The sequence below is a fragment of the Zootermopsis nevadensis genome, unplaced genomic scaffold, assembly GCF_977971745.1.
Source record: "Zootermopsis nevadensis isolate Lab colony 2312 unplaced genomic scaffold, Znev_1.0 Znev_ptg000061l, whole genome shotgun sequence".
Taxonomy (NCBI): Eukaryota; Metazoa; Arthropoda; class Insecta; order Blattodea; family Termopsidae; genus Zootermopsis; species Zootermopsis nevadensis.
The window spans coordinates 24,009,325-24,036,996 of NW_028259192.1; the positions used below are offsets into that span (position 1 = coordinate 24,009,325).

At 46.6% G+C, this 27,672-nt stretch overlaps 1 protein-coding gene across 1 annotated transcript in view; it reads left to right on the forward strand.

Annotated features, from left to right (window-relative positions):
* The first annotated feature begins 592 nt into the window (after positions 1-592).
* The window catches only part of Blimp-1 (PR domain zinc finger protein 1), a 76,955-nt gene continuing 49,875 nt past the window's right edge, over positions 593-27,672 (forward strand). Inside the window, exons 1-2 of the mRNA XM_022078289.2 lie at positions 593-627; positions 24,507-24,559. Coding sequence (XP_021933981.2) covers positions 24,548-24,559 — 12 coding nt within the window. The 5' untranslated portion in view covers positions 593-627; positions 24,507-24,547. The remainder of the gene's footprint in view (positions 628-24,506; positions 24,560-27,672) is intronic.

The following is a 27,672-nucleotide window of genomic DNA, read 5'->3' on the forward strand; positions in this document are numbered from 1 at the left end:
TTCCTAAATACGAATCAATATTTAATGTTCGATTTACTTAACACATGTTAAAGACATCGTATACACGCTGAAAACATAATTTAGAGGTCAGTCACTGCTGCCGAGTCCCGTTGGCTGTTGGTGGTACCAGAAGTTACCACCAGGGGAAGTGTTCAAGGTGAAGGCAGGCGGCCATGGGCAGGTAGGCACTCGAGAGAGGCCAAGAGCAGTTGTGCCGGCCGTAAAGAACGCGAGCGATTTGTTGCTAAGTACTGAAAACGCATGTGACGGATAACTCGGAATGAAATGGCAGTGCTGTGATGTGTCGCCATAGAAGGAGGAGATTTACAGACTCGAATGTGCTCTCCCAGTGTCGTAACTGATCCAACACTGACGATATTTGTTGTAAGAAGGGTTAAAACGTCGGGAGTTTGCGAAACATCACGTTCGAATTAGTTGTGAAGGTGCATCTAAGTTCATAACCTCAAAAACAGTGATCAGAGTGTAGAGTTTTGGACTTTTAATGAAACTGTGAATTAATGTTCCACGTTCTTGAAGTCTGTGTGCTGTGTGGTGGTTGAGGTATTCAACGAGAATGTTGTCGAAACGTCAGTGTGGATAATTTTGCAGATATTCGTGCAGAGGATGGTAAGTGACAATGTCGACTTCTTATCATCTAATCGTTGCCGGACGCAGATGCGAGTGACACTGGACGTCCATTACTTCCGTAATGTTTAGCAGTCGAGTTGACGAGAACTTTTCGTTTGGCTAGGTGCAAATGCGAATGGTACAGTGCCTGTCCTTGGCTTCAATACTTAGTTTTTAAAGCAATTGACGCACATTTGATCTCGTTCTCTCTCACAACGTAACGTTTCGTACGATGAGATTTGTGCAAGAACAAGTGAAACAAATACAAATGTCGCTTGTTACACAGAGCTTGAGGAATCTTCTCAATCCGATGACGTAAATGTATCAAACTGGCCACCTTCTACTGATAACCGCATTTGCCTTAAGAATTGTTAATGTAATTCTCATTCCAAAGCATTCGCAGTGCGTAATGTCATATCGAGTTGGTATATGGTACCAGAATCCTTCTAATAGCAGAACATTGAACCAGGTGTGTTTGTTTGTCTTGCAGATAATTTATCCGCCACAAGACACATATTAGAGTAACAGCAAAACCACTTAGAGTTATTGTTAGGAACAAAGCCGTTGAAATTGACCGGACGCTGGTTCGGAAAATTTTCAGTGTCCGGGCCCTGGGTTTCAGTAAGGCGTCTACGAGTAACTGGAAATGACGAGGTTGGAGGTGAGAGCAGGATAAAATACTACAGAATAACACAAAATTATTGTCGTACGGTGTAATATCAAGCCTTTCTTGGTGGTATACGAATTATTTAAAGCATTTGAAGCTCCACGTTGACCCAAATAATATTAATGATTCAGTCCGTACCGCAAAGAAAACGCAACGCTTTACGTTTACAAACATCAACTGGTTAACTCCGTTTAAGGAATTAATCGCTGTTTACAGTGAGAATCAGACGAATCCAATGTAATCTGTGTGTGTGTTTGTGCATGTGGTACGTATGGTTACCGGGGTACGAGGAATAAAATATGGCAAAGCGCAACCCGGATATGCAGGGTTCGAAGAAGCTGAAATTTTATGTGGCGGGAAGGAGAGAATAGTTTTCGATTGTAGTTTGCTTGAAGTTCAATGGCAGGAGAGAGGCATTCAGGTTGTGCAATGTAACTTCTTCTTCTTATTCTCTGGACCGAGTGGTGGGGAAATATAGGCCGTGAGGGGGGGGGGGATCTGACAGAGGTCGTTGCCTTTATGCTACTCTCATTTGTTTATTACGAATTCCTTTTCGTTTAACGAAACTTTGGGGGTGTGAAGGAACAGGACTTTGTTTGTGTGGATCCGTACTTGGCTGCAAGCATGGATATTCCATTTTATGGATCCGTCAATATGAAAATTACGTTTTATTTATAGCCATATTAATGAATTGTACTAAATTATCTGTCGAAATTCATTGAAAATTAATTGTAGTTATTCAAATCGAAAATAATGGATCATATCGCGAATTTTGTTATTGGAACTGGTACAGACCTCAACTACAGAGTGTCGCTAATTTCCAGTTCGTCGCTCACGCAATATTTGTATATATACGTACAGACACGATCTGCATCGTATGTGTTAACACATTGCCCTCATATGAGGTCTCAAATTGAACGTGGCCACAAGATGCAATGAAGTTAATTCATGCTGTATGTGATTTCTTGCTATTTATATTTTGCTATAGAAATTAAATGAATCTGTCATCTTTAAAAGTGGCTGTTTTGAAAACTTATTCGCTGCAGAATTTACGAACTTATGTGTGTGAATTCACGGATAAAGATACAAGAAATTTACCTGGTTTTAGCAATTATTTGTCACGATATTTTCACTGAAATTCATGAAATTGGCTACTGTTTAACAGATGTGTTTCTGAATTCCATCAGACGACCGCGTCTTACAAACATCGTCGTATTCTGACCTCTGTGACTAACCACGTCTGTCATGTGTTTGATCCGTATGAGAATATCTAGGCAGGCGTTCGAGAAACTTCTATAGGACAGAGCTCTAAATGTCGCATCGTGTATCCTGAGCGTGAAGTATTAACGGGAAGTGAACATTCACCGAGTCGCTTCGTCCTTTGGGGTGTTCCGTGTGACGTCCGTGCCATGGAAGCAGCCTCCAGTAGCAAGGTCGGCTGAAAAAGCTGCCCTTACCAGGTCAAACTTCTTAAGGGGAGACAGAGGCCTGGCGGTTGACACGAAGTCGTGGGCGCATCTTTCGGTGTTTTAGCTCTTTTAGTGCGTGAAACCTCTCGATATGGCTTCTCATTGGAAGGCTGAGAGTTTTAATCCACAGAAAGAAGATGGCTGTCTTCTGGGATGTTGAAACTTATGGAACTTCCTCATTGTCCATCCTCCTGTTACGTCTCTTGCGTTCTGGATATCGGCGATTACTCCACCGAGTTTTGGTCTCCCGGTTTGAACCCAGTAATGAGAAATAATTCTACCACTCCCGGGATTCAAACGCCGGCCATGCGCCCCGTAGCCTCGTCTTTAGGCAAATGCAACATGAACTTGAATGATGAGAATAATTTGGGAGGTGAAATTGGAAGTAGTGGCGTTGGTAGATCAAAGAAGAGATGGCCTGGTCGTAAAAGTTGGGCCGGTCTCTCTGTGCACTGAGCAGGGGTCACTGATCGTTAGCTCCCAAGCTGTTGGCGGGCTACGTCGTTGCTCCTCCACTGTGGAGGTAAGGCTCCAGCCATTCGCTGTGGCTGTCGAGCACTCGCTGTTTATTGGTTTGTTTGCATTGTGCGAATTGTTTCTTTCCTCTGGTGCTAGTTCGCTTTGCATTCTGGAGACTCTTCCATCCTCGGCTTCCTCTGTGTGGAGCGCCGATACGTACACATACGCAGACCTACAAACACACATATAGACCTACATAGCTCGTACACGCATGCGCACACATTCAGAGGTCTACGCGACACACACTCTGCGCCCCTCGTAAAGATTGAGGTTGAACATGCCGGTCGAAGATATTTGAGAGGTCCCGGGTTTATAGTTGGTGACCGGCGATCCTGGTTATTCTCATTCACTCTATGCAAATGCTGGGATGTTACCTTAAAATAGGCCACGACTGCTTCCTTCCATGACCTTTCCGGCATCAGTCGTATCCGACGCTGTGCAATCTGAGCGTCGTTAAATAAACAACACACGGAAGAATAAAGTTGTAGTGGGAGAACGATGAATGAGTCAGGATTGCCGGCAACAGGGGTCGCTCCGAGGACTTCCGTGCCAGTGAATAACTGTATTCAGACTCGCGAGGAGACTTGACAGCCTTTGGAAGATTTGAATGCGCTACCGCGAAACGAGCTCCGTGGTACACAAAACAAAGATTCACGTTTAGGGCAGTATTTCCGGAGATTTAGTCTGCTCCAGACTGTGTGTGTCCGAGATTCGATGCCCGAGTTTGTTCCATTACTCGCTGTTTCAGACAGCGCAGAAATTGATGACGTCTTCCGGAAATATTGAAACAGACCGTGATCTTGTGAGGTCCAATCTACTGTCACTGTAGTCTTGTAAGTAGTTAACGCGCGTTTCGGTTAAGCATATCGTTTCCTTCTTCATGGTGGATAACTGATGTCATAGGTGCCTCCGAGGCTGCGTCCGTTATAACCCCGAGGATCACAATTCACTTTTCTGCCAACATGAAAACCTCAGACCTCATATTGAAATAGAGTCTTGTGTCTTAAATAACACCAAGTGGTAACGGTTTGTGGACAGGCATTGATCACAGACAAAATTCTAATGTAACGGCTTAGTAGTTTGAGCACACGAATTATCGTATAAATAACATTCCACTCTGTGCAGGCCGAGGAATGCAGCCGAAACGGTGACTGTCCAAATAAACCAAGGTCCGACCACAGAGAATGTGCCAGCCACACAACCCGGAGGAATAGCTCACTCCTGAAGCGTAGTCGTACACGAAAGTATAATATTAAAATGGGTGTTGAAGAAACGGATGCGGATTGAATTAATCCGACTCAGGTGGGCACCGGTGGCGGGCCGTTGTGAATACAGCAATGAATTTTGGTTCCAAAGACTATCTGGGGGTACTGTTAGGTTTTGAACAAGGACTCTGTTCTGTTGGTTGGGTGGGTGGTGCCACACTGCGGGATTTAGTGAACCTTCGGGTTCTCATGGCAAATTGTTAACGAGATGCGTGTAAAATATTGATTCCAAGACTTGGACGTAAGAGATGGCGTTAAGAAAGTCAGGCGAAAGTTTCAAGATAATAATAAAATGAATCTATGAGAAACAATGGGAATGAGTGAGATGTATTCAGCTGGCTCAGGATCGGGTCCAGTGATGGGATTTTGTTAAATCTCGGTTTTCACGAGAGCAGCATTTTTCCTTGCGAAACAGAGTGACGTGTGTTAGCTTGTGACATCTGCGGTTATCAGATAGACTTCACGTGTTACATTTTTGCCCTTTGAATTTCACGAATTTTGTGGCGGGTTTGAATTCTTTTTAATTTGGCGATGACTGTATCAGATCGGTGTATCGAATGCGTTGTCCTGGAGGTTCTGAGGAAAACTATGGGTCTCCGGGCCATGATTTGAATCAGGAAGTTTCCCGAATGCGAAGCAGGATTGCCAGCCACGGTCTGTTATCGGAAGTTTGAAGTTTGTTGAAGAATTGTGTTGGGTTTTAAGTTTCTGTTTTGTCTCGTGTGCGTGATGACAAGTATATGATTTTCCCACGTAAATGCTACGTGGCGCTGACAGATGGAATAACCTTGTTGTAGGTCAGTTCTGTAATTTCGCCTTTAAAATATAATGCCCCTTTATGTAATACTCATCGTGGGTTGCAAACACGCGAATGCAATGAAATTTTCAGGAGTAAATGCACTTCTTTAGCTACAAAGCGTATGCAAAAGGCCAGTTCAATCGAAGGCACCTGAAATTTCGTTATGTTGAGTTTATCATAACCTTTCCCCGTTTTTGCATCGTGTGATACGCGCTGAAACAGCGTCCTCGCCCCCCCCCCCCACCCAGCGGCTAAACATTTCTTGACTTGTATGTTTCATGATCAGGAAATGAAAGGAGTTGACAGTCCCCGAGCCTTGGTGACGTGAAGAAACGGCGGTATCGTAACCTTGGAAACACATCACACAGCTTTACACGCGTAGGTGTGAGAGGTACAAATCGGGAATGGGTTTTCGGGATCGGAATGCATTTCCTCGACGTCCCGCGTACTGTCATTAGTTGAATGACATGCATCCAGTTCCGTCATTAGTGTTCTACCTCAAGTCTCATCGCGTGCCATATGGCGTAACGCATTCAAAGAAGACGCTCACTTATTCCCTTTTTCCCCCCGCAGATTCCATGCGGTCTGTGTTGCAGATCTCGTTCGCTCTTAATAAATTGCGATATTCTGTGATGTAATTATAATTGCGCCCGTGAGCGCTCAGACTGTATACACCGCGTTTCGGCTGGTAACTAATCACCTTCAGGTACTGGGATTTAGGGCGCAGAAGTCATTTATTTACGTCACTGCCGTGCGTTTCATTTTAAAACGTTCCGTAAAAACTTACACAGGTGTGCGGGCAACTGAGATCGCGTCCCACGGGTCGTGTCGGGTCCCTGAATGAATTGCGCAGTTTCAGACCAAGTGCAATGCCGAGAGAACGTTCTTTGTGGGATCGGAAGAGTGTACGAACCCTTGGTAAAAGTCTGCACGGCGCTGCGGACTTACATCTTTGGCATTTTGTTGTGACATTTTGAATAGCTGGTTAAATACTATTACCTGAAGATAACTAGTTGCAAATCGAAGCACGTTGCGTGATGCACGCGATGGTCACGAAATATAAATTTATGCCTCATAAAATGCAGATCTAGATTAATTTAGCCTATATACAGCCTAGAGCCTGGAGGGCTCTGTATTCTGAACGTTCGGGCTGTACAGCATCCAGCTCCATGCCTGTTACGCGGCTTGACCCTTACGATATGTACCACATTCAACAACTCTGCAGTTTGAGCGCAGTGAATTCATTGGTTTTTTCATCATTTCCCAAACAAGTAGCCGGTTCATCGTTGTCATGGAGAAAGGTTTTGGTTTCTTTGAGGTGCGGGCTGGGTGTTTGGTGAACGGTTTCAGTGCTAGTGTCCCGCTAAAGGCGAACTTTATTCGTGTCAGCTCGTGCATGAGGGCCGAGGTTCGATGCCTTGGGCCCTCTCTTGATCTTACCCGGTGAGTAAAGAGTCTTTGCCCGGGGTCCAGCTGTCGCCATTTTCAAAGTCCGCTTTGTAACGACGGCTGTGATAATGACAATCGCTCACAGTCGAAATTGACCTGAGGTTTACTTTCGTGTATTCCTGCGCCTCAGGGTATGCGCACTGATAACGCGTGGGGGTGAAGAGAGTGGTTACCTCGCCGTACTTTGGTGGTTGAGACGTATGGAACTTAATTCCCTCCGCCTTACGCGGGTACCGGTCACAGTCCACTGGCTGACAAACATTTGCGCTTTGTGTTTCGGAGAAGTAGCACCGTATTGGCCGCGATCCTCTGTGGGCGGGGCATGTTACTTTTCTTTTCACCTGACTGCGGTCCCTTAAGCCACTGCTGCGTTACTGCCTGCTCGCGTAACGGTACTTCCTGGTACCTGGACCCACAGATGTTCGGTGTGAGGTGTTTGTGCGTTCTCAGGTGTTCACAGCCTTTTCCCTGGGTCCTTGGGCCACGTTCTCGCTTCCTTATGGACTCACCGCCTGCCGCCTCTGACAGGGCCCCGGCTCCTCGAATCTTTCGTTGTTCCACTGAAATGTCAGTAAGTTGTTGCGATTTGCGTGAATCAGCCCAGGTTTTCGTCACTGATTCAATCTGCTCCTTTAAGCTGTACGGATGCTCACGGCGATGGTTACTGACGGCGTTAAGAATTAGTATCATGCGACTGTTTCATCACGGGCGTCATAGAACGCATTGGCGGGCCACGAGTTGACGGCTGGTGGTCAGCTCAGTGACAGAGCCTCGGTAGTTGCGTCAGTGTAGTGTTTGACCACCGACCGGAAGACCGGGGTTCGATATCCATCCAGTTCGTCCAGACTTGTTCTGGGGCGTACCCCAGGTGCCGGAGGTAAAGCGCGGCTGACCACTCACCCTCATATAGTACCGAGGAGCTACACCTCGGCCCCCTCCCCCTAGCGCCGTCATGGCCTGTCGCGGGACAGCTTTAGTTTACTTCGCCAGCACGAATGGCTGTACGCTTACCATGGGCTAAGCATTGGGTGAACATAATTCACTACCACGCTATTCAGATGTATGGCGGAGTCGGGGTATAACTCCACGCATTCTCAACCTCGTCACTAGATGGAGGTCAGAGGCGAGCTACACCAATCAGCTTCTTAGTTGAAATTGTTCCCTAACCTAAGCAGTTGAAACGTCGTCGTATAAAATACTGTTGGCTGTTCGAGTGCCATCGCTTGCATGCATCACGCACTGCTCCGTGGTTGAGTGTCCCGGATATATTTCGTCCAATTTTTGCAGTATCAAATTTGTTAAAATTCCCTTCGTACTTTATGACTAGTTCAGTTTTCACAAATTTAACATTGAGCACTTAATTAATCCAAGTCTTCACCTGTTCTCGTGACTTCTCACGGTGCGCCGTGCGGGATAGACAACTGCTCCTACCGCCCAGTGTTGGTGGGTTGCATAACGGAGGGAGCTCTAGAAATAGAGTTATCCACTACGCGAAGGAATTCGTAGTTCAGTATCAATGGAAACGAGAAGGAAAAATTAATTCTTGCTTTGATAAGTTTTTAATTAAGGTCTCATGAATGTTGGCCGACATTTGTTCTTGCGAAGGGTTTTATTTAATGACGCTTTATCGTGAAGTTTGACTTATCGCGAGAAAGCGATGCGTGGAATGAATTTCGGGAAAACCCGTCGTCTTGAATATGATCACCAAATCATCTATGCTGCAGATGGCTGCGATATTTTCCTCCGAAACGTTGGTGACCTTTTCTGCCCTCGACACTGCCTTGATTATTTGCGGAGATCAAGCTCAAATGGAAGTGCGCCGTCGGACTGAGCACCTTTCCGTTGAAATTTATGTTTGTGGTCATCGATTTTAACTTCTTGTAGAAAAGTGTTTTCCTTTGTACTTATGAGATAAGTGGCTCTTGTAACACTTGCAGCGTGTGGTATCTGGCACACGGCTCTTATTCTGCAAGAATAGCTGACCAGTCGTAGAGCCTGCCTGGTTGTATCGGGGTTCAAATCCCCGTGTTAGATTGTACGGCTTATCGTCGTGAGTCCAGAAAGCGAACTCGTGATTGGACGTCGCTTTTCTGTGTGTTCAATATCCAAAACTACTCGACGAATTTTCATTAAATTTGGTATTTTGAGTATGCGTACAATAGTTTATCGATATTAATTGTTGTTCACGCGGCTGAAAGAGCAGTTTGTCTTTTCCTAAATAAAATTGACGCGGCTTTCACTTGGAACATTCTTCAGTGGTGACTTTTGATCGAAATTAACTCCACTGAGGAGAATTATTCCTGAGGGATAAGTTGGAGACGTAGGTCTGTATGGGAGGATAATATTAAAATGGATCGTGAAGAAATATAGTGTGAGGTAGATTAGATTCAGCTCAGGACTGGATCCGGTGGAAAACTCTTGAGGTCAAAGTAATGATTCTTTGGGGAAGGACGGGGAATTTGACTCGCTGAGCGATTGTTAGCTGTTCCGAAGAATTACTCTGCTTCTGGGAGTTTTTTTTACGTAATTGACGCCACGAGGTAGAGATAACGCGTATTGAGGAGTTTGATAATTTGTATTCTTTGTCAAATAAAGGAGGATGTGATGGGCAGGACACGTACCACGGCTGAAACCGCGAAGATATTCATGTAGTCCTTTTTTGTCGGAAAACCGAAAGGAATGACGTCACTTGGGGGACTTACGCATTAGTGTGACGATAATATCAACATGGAAGGATGTAAATGTGCGTACTGGAGTGATATGGCCAAGGAATCTTACGAACACTGTAATTAATCTTCGGGGTACATAGAAGACTGGCGATTGCTTGACTGTCTAAGCGACGGCCAGCTTCTTGCATGATACTAAATATCGATGTATGGTCTGACTCTACGTCTTCCAGCTTTGTTAGGTGGACACGGTTCTAAATGTTCTGGACAGTGGACGACTTTGTTGAATTGTGTTCTAACGAGCTGATGTAACGTTCGGCCCTGCATCGCTGTGCCTGGAGCCTACTTTTCTTACGACTTGTCGCCTTGTTGACTTTCGCCTCGAAGTGCAGTGTGTAGTGTTCACACTTCCGGTTGGAGTCGCCCACATCGTGAAGTAACGGTGCCTTCTTCACGTATCGCATGGCCTGCGCGGATGGTGTCAGCGAACGTTCTTGAAAATTCGGTCCGCAGTTCAACGTCCGCTCCACATAGAACCTGCCTCGGTGTAGCACGCCCCGTTATTCGACGTCACAACCACGTCGTCCGCTTCTGACTTTCCTCAGTCCTGGCCTTCCCCTTTCATTTTTGTTTCTCGAACATTCACAAAACACGGCGCTAAGACGTCGACGTCGGTCTCCTGGGGCTTAACGCCGTTTGGGCGTCGGGGCGGCCATCGGCACCACTAAGAAGACGCCGTTAAATACTTCGGAGCCATTTTTGAATTGTCACGACCGAGTGGTTGGCACTCCTGCTTCGCGTGTGGGAGGTCCAGAGACCGATTATCCTGATATATCTTTCGTGGCCTTCTTCAGTCCCTCCAGGCAAGTGCCGATGTGGCATCCGAATCCTTTCCAATTTATCCTTCGTCGATTACCCAATCTTTGGCCGTCTGATTTTCTCTTAGCCTTGCGTCAGAGCGGTTATTGCAGTTTTGTGTTCGGGTCTTTGTGTCTCTCTGAAATGAATGCGTTTGTCTGTATTTTCTTCAAGAACAGGAAGGAGAAAAACAAAGGAAACTTGGCGGAAAAACTGTGTTCCGTTACCTTGTACCGAAGCTGCTCCAAGTTCACTACCCAGACAATCAAATGTGCCCGTATATTCAATTCAGAGTTCGACGTAATCGAGAATTGTTTCCGATAACTTCAGCTGGAGCTTTGGCGCGTGTTAGTAAATTTAACGCTAAATTCGAAGATGGCTGTCTTCTTGTATGTCGCCCTGATGATAGAGACAGCATGGACCTCTGAAACGTTGGCAAACATCTACCAGACTACACGGCGCTACAACCCAGAAGACACAGCCATCTTAAAAGAAACGAAAGTTAAATTTGGGTTGCACGAATGTGCAGAAGTCTTCTCAGGTCTCACAAGAATAAATGAACATTGATGACGTTGGTTTCATTAACACGCGGTCAGGAAGAATTATCCTTTTGACTGGATAAGAGAAACACACGGAAGTGAGCATACGCCAGGTCTGCAGAAAATTTTATTCAATTCTTTTATTTAGGATGCACTTTAAAGTGCAATCACTGGGCATGTAGCACGCGTGGGAGAGATGAGAGATACATATGCAGTTTAGGTCAGAAACATGAAAGGAAGACACTTCCTTGGGAGACCAGATCGTTGATGGGAGGGCAGTATGAAAATAGGCCTTTGCGGTATGAAAGTGTGGACTGGATTCAATTATAAATGGCGGCGGAAATGAGCCCTTGGATTTGCACAGATAGCGGGGAATTTCAACACTGGGTGAGCAACTGTCAGCGTCGTTTTCACCCTCGCTTGCTGTACTCTGAACCGACGTACATTCAGGACCAGAGCCACGTAGGTTGACTTACCGTTACGCCTCGCGCCGAAGAATTTGTTGTCGTAAGTCAGAGTTCCGTGGTCCGGAATGGGGAAGGAAACGTCGTCTCGCTGAATACCCAACACCTGTTCAGACCCTGAGAAAATGACGAAGCATTGACAACAGCGCGACACACTTGTTGGCACCACAAATCAACTGCACACGATCCCGTATCGAAGTCTCTCTTCGGGGCCGGGTGTCGGAGTCTGTCGATAAGCACAACGTGGATGTTAAAGCGCCAGCTCAGTCCAATTCTCTGGTCCAACGCCTTCTGTTACTCCAGTCCTCCATTGGACCGATCCTCACGGCTTATTTCTCTTTAATTCTCTTCCGAGGACTTGGAAGTGGCTGTTCTCCAAGAGGTTTTACCACCAGAAATCTGTAAGCATTTCTTTCTTCCCACATTCTGTTTGCCCAGCCCATCTTACCGTCCTGCGTTTCACTATCCGTAAGACAAAGTCTTAGGTAACATTTTGTGCACTTGCCCAGGATGACGGAGACACGAACCGGGTGTCCCCTGTTAGATTCCCGACTGGGGCAGTGAATCTTTTTTTTACCCTGACATGAAGAAACCGACCCGGGCCCACCAAATTCCTATTGAAAGGATAAGGCAGTCGGAGCCGAAGGCTGGCACTTCCGTTTAGTGATGGGGTTATCCCTCTCGCGGGTTTAAATTTGTCTTTGTTCCAAAAAGAAAGAAGTGTTGCAGAATTATTTGTATGGAATTGCTTGTAGGCGAGTTTCCTTACCGACTTGCAAGGCAATTTCTGTGTTGTGCGTCGATACGAATTTGTGTTTGGTCAGGCCGTCCTGTTGGATCCCTCCAGGTTCACTTGGCAGATGAATGCAGCGGCCCCAGGACTGTGAAGTAACCGCGCGTGTAATTTCAGTTGGAACAGGTCGAAGCTGACGGCAACAAGGCTCGAAATTAAGCAATATATTGGTGACGTAAGCGCGAGACGCGTCGATGCACAGAGGAACATGTGCGCTCCGTAGGCTTTCCGCATCGCACGCGCGTTGGCGGACCTGCTCTGGGGCAGACACGTGGGGCGTGCTGATACGTACGTAACGTTCCGACAAGTTTTAACTTTTAAATGTATCCCGAAGAGAAGCAGAAGAAGATCATTTGTACTAACGAAATAACTTGTAGCGATGGATCATCCTTCAGAAGCTGACGCAGTCGAGAAGTTTTCACTAGAGTGCGCCAGTGGTATCTAACCTGAGCCACATGAATTATCTTTTAAGTTCAATTTTAATATTATCCTCCCATCTACACTTAGGTCTCGGAAGCAGTCTCTTCCATTCGCCACTATAATTTACCAGCCGAATTCAGATCGTAGAACAGACGCCTTTGGGCCGTTCGCAAAGCGCGTGTTGCGTGTTGCCTTCATCGGAACTCGAAGGCGCTGATAATGCAAACACCCGTTATTTTGCTGGAGGCTCCAGGGGGGTTGGGCAGGTGGGTGGGTAATTCAACATTTTACCACGCACTGCTAAACCGCCCACATAGGGGTGAGCGGGCTGAGGGCTAGAGTGACGTATGCCACAGATCCGCTGGCGTGAGATGCAGTCCAGATGAACGAAGCTGTGAGTGAATGTCTTGCCAGTGTGAAGTGCTCTCGGCTCAGTGAGGGACACGAAGAGGGGCCTCGTAATTTATGCAATTAATGTTTAATTACCGAAGATGGCCGTCTTCTAGGTTACTGCGCCGTGAGGTCTGGTCGACGTTCACCGACGTTTCAGAGGTACTTGCTGCCTTCGTAATCAGGCCGAAACGTCGGTGAACGTCGACCAGACTCCACGGCGCAACAACCCAGAAGATCTTCACACTCATTCCCTTGAGAACCGGAAAAGTCATAGTTTTAATTACCGCGTCACACACAAAATGTAGACTTTATTATGAGCTGGCTACATGTTTCGTCATTACATTCCCATCTTCAGGCTCTCGTTACATGCCCTCCTTAGAAGATGCCTCCAAACCTTTGTGTTATTAAATGGATTAATTTTTACATTTCCTGCAATATTATTGTAGTATCGCCGTCTAGACTTGTGGGTAGGTACCGCCGCCATCTTCAGGATCCTCCGAAACGTCCGTATCCACCTGCATGACCTCGGGTTCGCAGCTGAGAAGCCCCGAAAGCGTGGAGTTGTGCCCTGGGACGGTGTTGCGCCGAGCCAAGGGGCAGGTAGCAACAACCTCCGTCTGCCCGAATGTCTCCTCCAGGACTCGGCGATCGATAGACGCGTCGCTTGCTCGCTGTCTGCGCAAATCACTTTCTTCGCAGTTATTTGGGCGATAAGACGTAGCTCCAGAGTCTGCCACATTTCTCATCTTATTTCATTTGCGTCCTCATAAAAATCTCTTCTCATTCTGCTCGTTGCTGGGGAAATTTTTGGGAGGAAATTTCGGTGGACGATCCCACTTCGGAGGAAAAAGGCAGAGAAACAGAGCGTGTCAGATGCGATCAGGATTGAGCTGGCTCGCTCCAGTGGCGTTATGCGATTACTGCGGTAACATTCCAGAATTCACAGTAGACGATTTCTCGAACGGTGAAATATGTTCATCGACTACGGTAGGAACTCTCTCTGCTACCACTGAATTGATCGTCTTATGAATTGTGAGTGGATGATCGTGGTTCGTATTCCGCTCCAGAAGTTACTGATTTTTCTCGTGCAGAACGTCGATTGCTCTGTACGAGGACCCCAGTTGATCATCGCCCTGATGATGGAGGCATCAAGTACCTCTGAAACGTCGGTAAACTTTTACTAGACTTCTCAGCACAACATCGCAGAAGACAGTCATCTTCAATTTTTAATTCTGTTAATTTTTTTTCGACTCTTAATAAGAGTTAGGATTCTAAGAACTCCGGTTTGTTTGTCTGTCGTCTGGTTCCTTTCAGAGGCTGACTTAATTTTCCTATCCACTGCCGATTTAGAAGACAAAATTTTCTCGGTCTCGCCTTTTAGCTCTCTGAGTCATATATTAGAAGTTTCGAGAACCGTGAGTTTTAGCCTTCGTTGACTTTGCATTTAGCAGAGGCCAAACTTTTTGGGCGTCGTGTGTGAGGATTTTGAAACCGCGTCCTTTCTTATTTCCGAGAAATGTTTGTTGAAATAAGCGCATCATTTGCTCTAGCACAAGACATAAATAACGCGACATTTGAGACTCGGATTTTTTAGACGCGAGTACAGGATTTCGATTTTGATAAACTCTGCCTGTTCGGTTTGAACATCTGCCACGCAAAAGTAAATTTATAAATTGGATTAGAAAACTTATTTCACTGCAACTGCTCTCGCCAGGAGGCGCGACTCTTACGTTATTAATTGTGCAGGAGAATAATTAATGTATCGCCCTGCTCCTGAATTTTAGGCCGTAACTCGCGTTAAAATCAAAATGGCGACTTCACGTCTTCTGCGTAAAATTTTTAAAATATAATTTCATGTACCCCAGGATTTCCACTTGAAGATAAAATCAGATTTCTAAAAATCCTGAAATCGAACCCCCGGGCGTTCAAGTCGAAACGCACACGAATCTTAACATCGTTGTGTTAAAGAATGGACACGCCGAGAGCTCGCTGTGGAGGGTTTGAATTCAGGCGTGATCAGGTCCGAGTAGAGTTTTGTAACTGTCGGATTTTGTCACAATCGTCGACTCATTGTGAACCGGGCTTTGTCCTTTCGTGGTGCTGCAGGACTGGCGAAGCCCACAGGCGGGGTAAAAGGAAGCTGGTGCCGTCGCCTGCCTGCGTGTGGCGCCACATTACGGGTTTCTGCTCTTAAGTAAATCTTGCGACGTTACTTTGTTTCGGCTCTGTGAGAACACGAATAAGTAACCTGACTAATGCAGTAAGCGCATGACATGTGACGAAGTGTTAGGAATGAAACTTCATTGTCGAGATTGGAAAAAGTAATTGGCAAATGACGTGAATTTGTATTTTGCTTTGTGAGGACGCGAAAATTGGTCTCTCGGTTTTCGGAGGTGGGGGTGTGAGAAGGGGGAAATATTTGGACCTAAGAGGAAGAAAGTGACTGGAGGATGGACAAAAATTGCGCTCCGGGGGGCTTCGTAATTTCTCTCGTCACCAATGTCAATAGTTCGATCAGACCAAGGAATGTCACAATTATTTGAGAGATTAATGCAAAATTTTCGTCAAAATGCCTAAAGAGAGAAGACACATAGGAATAAATGGGAGGTTATAATATTAAAATGAATCTCATAAATCTGGTGGGATGGTATGGAGTGGTTTCATCTGGCTTAAGACAGAGCGTGGTGGTGGTGGTGGTGGGGGGGGGGGGGTGATGGACCTTCGGGTTCCATAAAAGATGGGGAATTTGTATGACAAGCTGTGCGACTGTTAGCTTATCTTTAAGAACTCTAGTCCATAGAGGAAGTTCTGAAATTCAGATAAAGGCGAAGTAGCTTCCCCTTACCAAAGAAAACTTCTGTACTTCTGTGGAGATGAGCTTCACGTTCCGTCCGCTTTAGCTCCTGGGGTTTGTTCTTTGTGAAGACAGAATTCCCCGCTGTTGCAGGGAATCAAACCGCAGACTGAGATGAACCTGAACCTAATTTTCGAGGAAGGCCGCGAGGGTTGAATGAGCGAGATATTTATTCCGCCCGAAATTTCTGTTCGCGCGTCGCCCGACTCCCTTCGTCGATTAAATTTGGTCGGGCCGTGTTTGTCCCGCGGGTCGTGGGTTGAGTTCCGCCGCAGTGGCTCTCGGTGTTTCGGTCGAGCCGTGCGCGAACAAGGCCGGCGAGACTAGCTGCGGCATCGAATGCTGGGGTCAATGACCGCCCGCTCTGCGTCTGTCTGACACACACAAACATAGCGGTTCACTGCAACGAGGCTACACAGGCCGGCTCCTTACTCACCGAACTGACCAATAGCAAATACTGACACACATATTTTCTGTTCTCTAAACTTGACCCTTTATTATTTAAAGTTACGAAGTGACGACAAGCAATCTTTGTCATGTGCCCACTTTTTTCCCTTGTTCCGTGTTGTTGCGTCCTTCAGGACTCGTTCTGAAGTAGTGACTTGCACGAATTTGCTCTTTTATGATTTATTAATAATAATTAAGGGATCTGACCCTTGCGCCCACGAAGTTCCTTTGCGTCGTCACAGTCGAATATTAAATTTCCAGATTTACGAATCGCACTTTTACGTGTGCTGTTCAGTTAGATCCAGAATATTATTCTTTCCGCAGAAAAGTTCTCCTACTCTGGATGATACCGGGATTGCCCCTGGCCTATTCCTGAATTATTGTTACTGTAATTATCACGAGTTCATTTTTGATAATTTAATATTAACAATCTGTGTGCGCCCTAGTCCCAGGTGGTAATTTTAAATGGCGGTACGACCTTAATTAAACAAGGCAACTTGTTAATAGCGTCTGGCGTCTCTTTACCTTGTGAGTAATGTTGCAGACGTGGTATCGACTCATGAACCCGTGGACATTTGTGAAATTACTTTCCAAGTGCCGCCTGTGTTGCCTGGCAACTAATCGAGCGTAAAAGTGTCATTTTTCCATGTCTGCGATACGTCTTTCTGATAAATCGATACCTACACATTCGGAGTTGCTGTGGACCAAAACTGTTTTCATTCAGCCCATCGCTGGCCGCTGTGTCGTCCCACTTAAAATAACAGCCATCTCCCAGATATGACCAGGGGAGCCAGAGACCTCGAGGTTTTACGCGCGTGCTACCTCCCAGGCCCATCTCAACGCCCTGTATATTGAACCGCACTTCGCCGTGGTACTTCGTGTGTGTGAAATTATTTTCCTATTCGCTGTGGATTAAGTTTCTTGGAAAATTGTAAACTAGAATTTGTTGATTTGATTCAATCGCCGATGAAACGCCTGCAAGTTCGTGTTTATACTGTACGCGTAACATACGTGTCGGAGAAGTTGCTTCGCCTTAAAAGTGACGATGTATTTAATCGTGGGAGAAACGAAGACGGACGGAAATGCAGACGACTTTGGCCTTAACTTGACGGTGGGCGGAAGCATTTAGGTTAGGTTAGGTTAGGTTAGATTCTCACGGCGGTGCGTACGAACGTGACTGAGTTTTGGGTTGTAGAACCTCCATCATCAGGGCGGTGAATCGCGCTGTGCGGAGCCAGATCAGTGCAGATACTGTCCGTATTTCCTCATCATCCACACTCATCTCGTCTACGCCAACGTCTCAGTAGATTTTCCCTCCTTATGTTCAGATGAAAATTTTGTGACCATTTCTTGTTTCTTCAGGATTGCTAATTAATTATATGGCATTTCTTAACATCTTTGAGCTGTCAAATGTCAATGTGACATCCGACGCGCCTTTCAGTATATACGTACCCTGTTTACGATATTAAGGCCAGATGTCGAGGGGCAATGTACCACAGTGTCAAAGAGTTCATTGACCACAGAGAGACGCGCACATTTAATTAAATCGGCAAGTAGATCTGTCACTGAAATTATATAAATGCAGCAAAAAACGGCGTAGTGAGGAGAATGAAATGGGTTGGATGCGGTTTCAATAACAGCTAAAAGTTTGTGTGTGTGTGAGAGAGAGAGCTTTGTGCTTTTATAATACGCGTGTTTAATTAATCCCCGCGTACGTACATTTTCGACTATAGGCGATCAGTAGTAGCCAGGGCAGAAATACGCAAGTTTAAATGAAGATGAACGCTCTCTGGACCTCGCACGAAACATAAAACTTTAGCCGTGAAGACAGAAGATAAGAGATGAATAATAAGAAGAAGAACTGGGGGGGGGGGACTTTATTGACATTGATTCCTGATTAATTCAGTCTGTTTTAAAAACCGTATCTGGACGAAGCCTGAGTCGGCAGTGGAAGGGGCCAGAGCTGGCCCTCTGAGGGAGGGACTCCGTTTCGGCAGTCCGCCGCGGTCACCATCCGCCCGCTTGAGACTCTTGCCCGAATTTCGGGTCTTAGGAGAACGTGGCCTTCTATTTCGAAGCAGTTCGCTCATTGACAGTCATCGGTCTCTGTAATTGAGTTCTGGTCCGATGTTATGGCATGTTTCGTGGCGGACAGGCGTTCGACTTCTCCGCCATTTGGATTCAGTCTCTCGTTGAAACAAAGTGAAGTGTTTTCTGTGCGGTCCGGACCTACTAACTACTCTTACCGATGTAACTTGATAAGCCATTGGCGGTAATGAGGTCGGTACTCACTTGACGAGCCAATGGGATGTCTAAGCTCCGCCTGCTGACCGTTTGTCCCTCGTTGTCCTAGTAACAGCATGACCCAATGGACTTGTTGCGATGTGGAGAAGGAGCCCTGGGCTGGCAGATGAAGATGCAGATACCTGCAATGCTACTTTCTTCCAATGGACGTGTCTTCGTCGGGTTTGGTCTTCCCATCCCAGCGGAGACCTTCTTCTTTGCTACATGCGTGCACTCTGCTGGTATTGTCGGCAAGTTTCATCTCGTTGGGCCACGACAGTACTCGAACATCGTGTAAAGAGTTCACAAGATGTGAGATTTCAGGTTCTCATGGCGGCGAGTATGAATCTGGTAGTTTTCGCCCTGATGATGGAGGCAGTAAGAACCTCTGAAACACTGGCAAGCTTTGGGGACAGCTCACAATTTGTGTTCCTTATCAAATGTTATTTGCGGTAATCAATGGGCGGAAAATGTAGCTCTCTTGAAGAGGGGACGTCGGGTGATAATATTAAAATGGGTCTTATGGAAATGTGGTCAGGTGGTGTGGATTATGTTTGTATTTAAAATGTACCGCTCCATGGATTCGTTCGTCTCAACGTCTGACAGCACAAATATCGAACAGTCATGGTTCAGTACACGGCGTCAAAGCCCACGCAACATCGCGGTGTTGTGTTACTTCGATCTTTGAACTCTCGATTACTCTCGACTCTTGTAACCAAGCAACCGTTGCTGTGCATCGGCTCCCCGGTGAACGGGGTTGTTGGCCGATTATGGACTTTATTCCCGTACTCGACAGAGCGGCAAAACGTGGGCTTTTTGCCGCGGGTGTAATTAATTATTTCTAGAACTATAATCGTGTCACTTTAAATTACGAATTTTTTAAAATGCCTGCTAAACAACTTCTGCTATAGTAATTCACATTTTGTGGCTCCTCACAAAATGTGACAGTGACGGTTAAGCTGCTAAATTATCTCACGAGAATAAATCAATAAATAAAAATGTTTCTCGGTCGATTAATCGACGAAGGAAATAATCGATTTGTTAAACCGCGATTTGTCGATCGTAGTAGTTTTGGCTGACCTAATATCCATCTCCATCTTTGGGATGCCCTGAAGATGGAGACATAATGTTTCTCTGAAACGTTTGCATCTACCTGCGAGAGTACAGGGTGTCGTAACCCAGAAGACACCTATTATTCTTACCTTTTCTTTTAAGTAATTCCGCGAGAAGCTGATTCTCGCTCACCTTTAACGAAACCCGAAGGTACTTTACTGTGTCCACGAGAGCCCGCCACCGGTCCGAATGTCGAGACACGCGAGCTCAGTCCACACCCTCACACACACACTTAATATCGTTCCTCAGGGATTTCTTGTCTCTCAATCGCTGTGTTTCTTATAATCTTTTGTGTCTACATTTTTGTTCTCATTTGAAGCCATATTAAAACAGTCAGACAATAAAAGTTTTGTGTGTGCTTAGTCACACACGGAGTTATTTTACAGAACATTTATGATCATCCTGTACATTACGGGAAGTTTGTGGTAAATCATAGAAGTTTAATCACGTGGTTTAAAGGGGACAAGACGTAAGATCGCACTGGGCAAGGCTGAATGTGAAAATTGCTCCAAAGGAAATACAACTTAGATTAGTCGATTCAGAATAGGCTGGTCCCAGCCGTCGGACCTGCTGTGTTTTTTTTCTCCCAAGCTCTGTGTGGTTTGTTATGAAGTGGAAACTATTGCATCTGTCCGTCTGACACATGAATTATGTATGGAGAGGAGCGTTGCAGTCAGCGCCAAGGAACTTTTCAGGTCGCTTATGGAAGGCGGTGACAGGTGCCAGGGCCTGCCACCTGTTGGACTACTTTGTCGACAGTTAGCAGGCCGGCAAAATGCTGAGGTCGCAAACAAATTTGAAACGTAATTCGTTTTGTCGTTTTGAAGAAAATATAGCTCGAAGCTAATACATGCGATTTAAAAATTATTACAGTTGCAAAATTGCGTACTGAATTAGAAATTTTTTTTTTCTCGAAATGCCTGATTTTTGGAAACATAAAATTTACGATTTTCGACGTCGTGTCTACAGAACGAACACAAACATCTTGTGGACTTGGCTGGCCGTGCTTAGGCACGCAGAACGCAGTCTTGATGGGCTGCTCGTTTAGCTGGTGATGTGGACGCAAGCGGACATCTTTGTTTCTGGCGACGCCACTTCGGCCTGCCAAGACGCAGGCACTGGTTCTGCAGACCTTGGAGTCTCACCATAGCGTTAGAATGTTTCAAGTTTGCCTTGAATTAATGTGGCCTTGCGTACATACGAGCAAACAAACGCTGACATAGCCGAATGTAAACACAGCTGATCGTGAGCTGTGCCATCTTACCGTTGTTTCGTTTTCACACGGGAGAGGCGCCAGGCGTTCAACACTCTTAATTTTTATCAGCAGACTCAGAGAGTTGCTTAGTGGATATTTATGTTTTATTCAAAGCAATTCTATCGCTGAACCAGTCGCCTGCCGTCTTCTTCAATTCGTGGCCCTTCTAAGACAAGGCTGATCCTCCAGGCAAATTCAGGCCATGACCGTTTCCTTTCGTATCCTCTTCAATTCATTAATCTCCTCGTTCGGAGCTCCGGACAGCGTCGTCGAATAAGCACACCGATGTCGCAGAGGAGAGTATCTGGGCGGCAAAATAACATTAGGAGGAGCGAAGGGTTCCGAAGGATCGCACGTGGTGTATCCAGTTGGGGCGCGTTCTTCGCGCTCAGATTATTATCGCACCGCCGCCCCCCTCGTCGGTCAACGTAGCATTCAGCGTGATTCGCCATCAAGCGCTTGCGACGTGCGTGCTGTTTGTTTACCCCTGCACTAGGCCGTGTTTGCGCTTTGATCCGGCGGCGGGCGAGCAAATAGAGACTTTATTTTAATCCGGCCGGAGGTGCAGTTACTTGCGTGAGCTCTGGGCAATTTGGTAGACATTAAATTTTGACGGAAGAATTGCTGTTGGCGCTGACAGCTTCAGACCCGTTTGAAGCTGAGGGTTTGTGAGTATTTCTCTGCCCCGTGATGACGTGTCTTTTGTGGACTTCCCTCAGGCCTTTGCACTTTGTCGTCAGTAGTATCAACATGGAGGACGCGCGAAATTTGCGCACGACTACGGACTTAGCATTGGATCAGCACTTTGCATTATCCGTGGTGATAAGTCGTTGAAATATTTGGGATTGAATACAGGGAAATTTGAATCAAAACTGAAGACAAAACAAAAAAAATATATAATTTTGACTGACAGACCGTGGGTATCGTAAATGCTGTTTAGTGTTTACAGTTGAAAGAGTCCTCCTTGAGAAGCCGACAGTGGCACAGCTAGTCACGAAGTTCCCCTCTGTTTGTACATTCCTGACATTAATTTCTGTGTCCGTAAGTGCCCGGCTCTGGCCCTTATACTCAGGCATTTGAATTAAGTACACGCCCTATTTCGGTAAGATGCACTTTAATATTATCCTCCCATCTATACCCAGGATTTTTGACTGATTTCTGTACGCGTTGTCTGCAGACAGTGTTGATATGTGCACGTGTTCCTGCGCACACGCAGTTCATTGAGACGTTTGAGCTGAACACGTGTACTACACGTGTTTGTGCGAAGTTCACTGCTCAGTTTCTGAAAGGCGCGATGTCGGAAATTAAGTTTTTGGACCCACGAAAAGAACGTACGAGGTGCGATCGGAAAGTTTCCAGACTGCGCGTATAAAAACCCGTACACTTATCTCAGGTATTAAATTCATCCATCCCCAAATGCGTGCTTTAGCATTTCATAGGTTTCCGTAGCCGTTTTGGCGAGTCTTTGGCAAGAGATTCAGGCAGAATCGCAGATGGTGCTTGACAGGCTGACAAAGAAAGATTTCCAGGGATGCTTCCAGGCTTGGCAGCGGCGCTGGGATCGTTGTGTTCACTCCCAGGGGAACTACTTCGAGGGTGATGGATGCATTTAATACCTGAGATAAGTGTACGGGTTTTTATACGCGCAGTCTGGAAACCTTCCGATCGCACCTCGTGTTTTGGGAAGTAAGACAAGACAATAGATCAGAAATCGGGAGTTCTGGCACGGGCACGGGAGCTGCTTCGTGGGCCACACCCACCCTTTCGCAGGTCCAGTGCGTGCGTGTGCTATCGGCGATAAGCTGGAGACGCGTTGGGTTAGGCTAGTTCAGGAGGAGCTCGTGGACACGGGCACCAGGAAGAGCTGCAGAGCATTTGAAACAAGCGACGGACGAATCACGATTGACTGGCTGCCTCGCGCTTCTCCGTATTTGTTATTTCCCTACGTTCAGATTAGTTCTGAATTGGATTCTGTGGTTGTTATGGTAACGTGCCGTAGGTACGACCTCGCGATCCACGTGCTGCAGCCCCTCCCTGCCCTGCGGGACACAGGGCGACAAGGCCACGAGGTCTGCTCCTGCAAATTTGTCGAAGGACCGGAACAATCGAAATTCCTGCTCGTGGCCGACCACATCACACGCGTTGCTAAGTAACGGCGTCAGTTATTCCCTGGTTTTCGACTTTGGTGGCGTGCCGCAACGTTCCTTCGGCCGAACTCCGTGAAGAATGCTTTTTCCCTCTTGAGCACGGGGACTGACGGGACGGTTCCCCCCTCCCCGTCCTCCACAAACCCTTTGTAATGAAGAAACAGTTACATGAGATTTCAAAAAGTAGAAATCGCTTTTAAATGTTTGGGAAGCACCAACTGTCCGCGGGGCAGAGACCTCCGTGAGAATTGTCTTGTTTTCGTAAGCCCGTATTCTTCTAGGGCAGGGATTTGTCTGTCGATACATATTTGTGGCCGTGTAAGGTTTTGTACGCCCTGCTCGTGATGTGTCAGTTTGTCTTTGACAAATAGGGCGTGCGTGCTGCTAGTGAGAAAAAGGTTAGGGAGCCGCACCAAGTTTTACACCCACATAAACAGTAACAAAAAGAGCTCACCGTCTCCCGGGAGAGATAAATGCTTGACGCACGGATTCTGCGATGCGCCGGAAGTCTGTCTGTCTGTCGAATGCAGGGTACAAGAGCGCGAGGGGAAGACGAACACTGGCCAAGACGGACGGAGCGTTTGTTTCCGTAAAGTGAACCGGATATGGCTGGAATGCGATTTTATCCTCCTTCGCCGCGCGGCTGCGGCAACTTCTCCGACTCCTCTGTCACGCGTGCAGTCTATACGCTGCTGTGCAGGCGGTTCTAAGTGGGCCGTATCCTGTCAGCGCGCTACTGCGTCTACGAGTATCCTTACCACTGCTGTGGGTGCATCTGCACTGGCCACAGGGCTGTCCAGCAGAAGGTGCGGAGGGCCAGATCGAGCGGATGAAGCAGGCTGGCTTTTAGAGTCGTCGGGTTTTGACGGCGGGGAAGATGTTGGATGCGAAGGTGGTTACAAGCGTTTCGGCAGCAGTTATCGCCTCCATCTGCAGGGTTTAAGTGCGCCCCATGTTTATATTTCTTTGTGTATTCTTCACATCACTGAGGAGAACATTCTCCAACCTCGAAGGTGGAGGAGATACATTCCTCCGAAACACTGGTAACCATGTCATCACACGTCAGAGGACCACAATCTGCGTCTTTATTACTTACGTGGTTTTCTTCATGCACGCCATTGTCTCTCTGATGTTGGTCCTTCGACAACATAAGACGACGGTTTGACCGTTACAGTATTTAAGGACGCTGTATCAACTGCAGCGAGTGGGCCAAGTCTGTTTTGAGCCGGCATCGTGTGTACATGGCAGAAGCAGCAACTCCTGTCGGACAGGGTTCGTCCGTCTGTCTGTCGGATTTTGTTGGTCCCTCTCAGACAGTGTTTTGAAATGGGCCGTGGCCGCCCGTTGTCACATCATTTCTCGCCGCACTTAGGCGCATTGCATGCTAAGTAAACTTAGAAGTACATGCACTGTCGTTAAGTAAAGTAGGAAACCAGTGAAATTTATGAACAGTGTACATCATCTTTCTGTTTGTTGCAGAGAGGTGTGGACGCGACGGGAGGACGGAGGAAAATCAACGTATGTCTCAGCAGGTGAGTGTCGTCCCTGATCTGGAATCTGCTTCGTTTTCAGTAGACCCCAATTCCAAATCTCGGCCCACAGACAGGCTATCGTGACTTAAGTTATTCGTGAATCGCCACTTCATAGTCCAGTCACCTTATTTTTCGATGTTACGTAACGTGAGAAATTGAAAGCGTCGTTAAATTGACGAACGATATATGAAACGAACACGAACGTATTCCATTGCTCCCAGGCTTAGCGGGAACCATGATTTCTTGGAGCCGAGACACGATCTGCCCGCCCGTAACATCCAGTGGCTACCTGTTGGCTGATCCCGAAGACAATCTGTCTGATTGCATGATGCACCTTTACAGCTTCCTGTGAAGCTCCGGTGTTCACCACTTCATTAACAAAGCCGGTCATTAAGACACCGTCAAAGAGAAATTTCCCCTTCTACGGATCGTAACTCTTTTCTTTGGATGACGTCGAGAGAAGTAGAAACGTTTGCACTTCGAATTACTGAGTCATCCATCACGTTGAAGGATCGGGTACGTCTTGTAGCAACAAGTAGCGACGAGGGACGTGAATCTTTGTTTGGCTCTGCGATGCCCTTGCCGGCTTCATTAAGGAGCGTCTGACACAGAGCACGCGCGTAACGCGGAAGCAACTTGCTATTCTATTTCTGACTGAAACCCGTAGATTATCAGTAACTATCGATAATAAATATTATAATGTAGCTATTCATGACAGCTTTTCTTGGCAACAAAAAATTGTAGTTCACAACATAGTTGGTGCTCTCTTAGACGAGAGTCACGTGAACTTACCAGTCCGCCACTGCAGTCTGCCCCTCCGAGGGCCTTCTGCCTCGTGTCTCATGTACCTGGAACTTCCTTTGAACTTTGCATTTCCTGCTTTCCGGAAGACAACTAAGTACGACTTTTACATTTGCTACAAATTTGATTTCGCTTGTTTTCAAATATTTTTAAGCCTTGTTGCCGCATGCCCTGTCAGTCTCTGGACGTTATGGTTTCTGTGTAGGCCCTTCGCGTTTTATTATAGACGTTGCCTGTGTAAGGTTAGGTTCAGTGGCGCGGGATTAATTAAGACTCCGGAACACGTCAGAGAGCCTAATCGATTAAGTATTTCAGAATTACGCAAAAATTGGGGTTATCTTTTCGTCATTGCATGTGCATTCTAATACTTACAGAGAGTAAATTTGTGCCATGACGGAGATGCTACAATGCGACTGTAAACTCTAATTGTGCATCTAATGCACCTTATAAATTCTACCGCCCGAAACGTCCCTCAGTTTCAGTGAGATCATGCTCCGTGGAACACTGCCCTTCTTGGCAAACTGATAGTCAGTTTACCAAGAAATTTCTTGCCTTCTGTGGTTCACGGTTTTAGAACCGCGTTTACAGGAGACCTGTGTCCGAGCGTTTGATACTACCGGGTGTCTGTCAGAACTTTGCCCCCTGTTCTGCAAGGAACGCTTACTGTGTGTTGTCCAGTGATCGATGTCAGCTGTTCCTGACGAGCTCAACTGAATGGACACGCCCCATTTCTTACCTGAGGGTGGGACATCCTATTTCCGATACGCCGTGTTGTGTTTGGAAATTAGTCACATGTTGGACAGAGTCGATAAACCCATTGTCATGCCCTTCCACCCCTTGTCGGCTGTCCGATACTGATTTTTTTTAATATATTCGCAGCGTCCCTCCATGTCTGAATCTGTCGACGAGTAACCTGCGGTTGCGTCCTTGCCTTGGTGTCAGGGATGTTCGTGGTTGTGCCACTTGTTCAGAAGATGACCAGCTCGTTCTAACGCGATGACAATAGAAGTCATTTAAATTACAATAGTAATTCGCAGTGGAGACGCATTGAGCCTCAGTACTGTCAGTACGTACTGACTCCAGCCAGTCGACATCGTTTGGCTGTGTTTTCTGCCCTAGACGACGTCGAAGTCCGTTCTGTTGTCCCGTCCACCGGCATTGGGTCACTACGATCAACACTGAACAGAATAGGACGATTTTAGATTGGCCTGTTCTCAGTAGTGCGTAGTGATCTGAAGGTGGAGACGGTGTGTCCTCCGAATTGCCAGTCGCCGATATAAGACGACGCGACGTCACAGCTGTAAAGAACGCCTTGTGGATCTCCATTTCTTGTCGTCGAATCTGACCATAAAAGTCACATATTTTGAGAGATTTGTTTGTTGAGCGCGGCCGATTGGTTAGCATTTCTGTTACGTATTCGGGAGGTCCCGCGTTCCATTCCCTACCCTGAGGTTCAGTGTTTGCAATCGAAATTCTCCCCTACGCGCTCCACATGCTCGGCCCATCTCGTCATTCTCGGTACGTGACAGAGAAGTGGGAAGAGATGGAATAGTTGCATTTGTGTCTTCGCAGTGCAGGTTCTGAAAATGGTAAAAGTAGCTGTAATGGAATTTGCATAATGAGTAGGGGCTAATTATTTTCGCGGTGTCTTAAAAAGAAACATCAATTTGCACTAATTATAAACGTTTGTTGTGTTTACGTTTAGCTTTGGCCATTGTCTGCGGTACGTTTTATTTATCGACACGACGTTTCGGGAGTTGGGTTTACTCTCTTCTTCAGGTTATTTGTTTTCATCATATTCATAAATTTCTTTATTCCACGATTGGTGGCGACGGTTGAGATCGAATCTGAGACGTTTCGGAAACTGGGGTAGTATGACATCAGACGATGCTTTGCTTTGGGGGAGTTGGCGACAGGAGACGTTGGGGTAGCGTCTAGTTCCTGAGATCTTGTTTATCGCGTAATGTTGTGTTATTTCGTCGCCAGCAGAGAAAGCACTTAAGTATTTTAAGCTTTAGTCGTATTAACGAAAGCCAAGGCGTAAGTGACGCTGCCCAGTGCGAGACGCCCTCGTATTTCAGTGAGCCGTCGACCGACCGACCGGCCGGCCGGCCGGCCGATCCAGTCAGTGTCTGAGTTCCGCAGCCACATTGATCGCGCGGAGGCTGCATTACATCGAGTTAGTCTAGACAAACTATAGGCGGCAGTCACTCTCAAACCCCGCACGGACGGGCCGCGGTATGTTCCTTCGACTTCTTTAAAGTTCTGACCGTTCCTGGCTTCAATTATGAAAGCGAGATGGGTGAAACGCG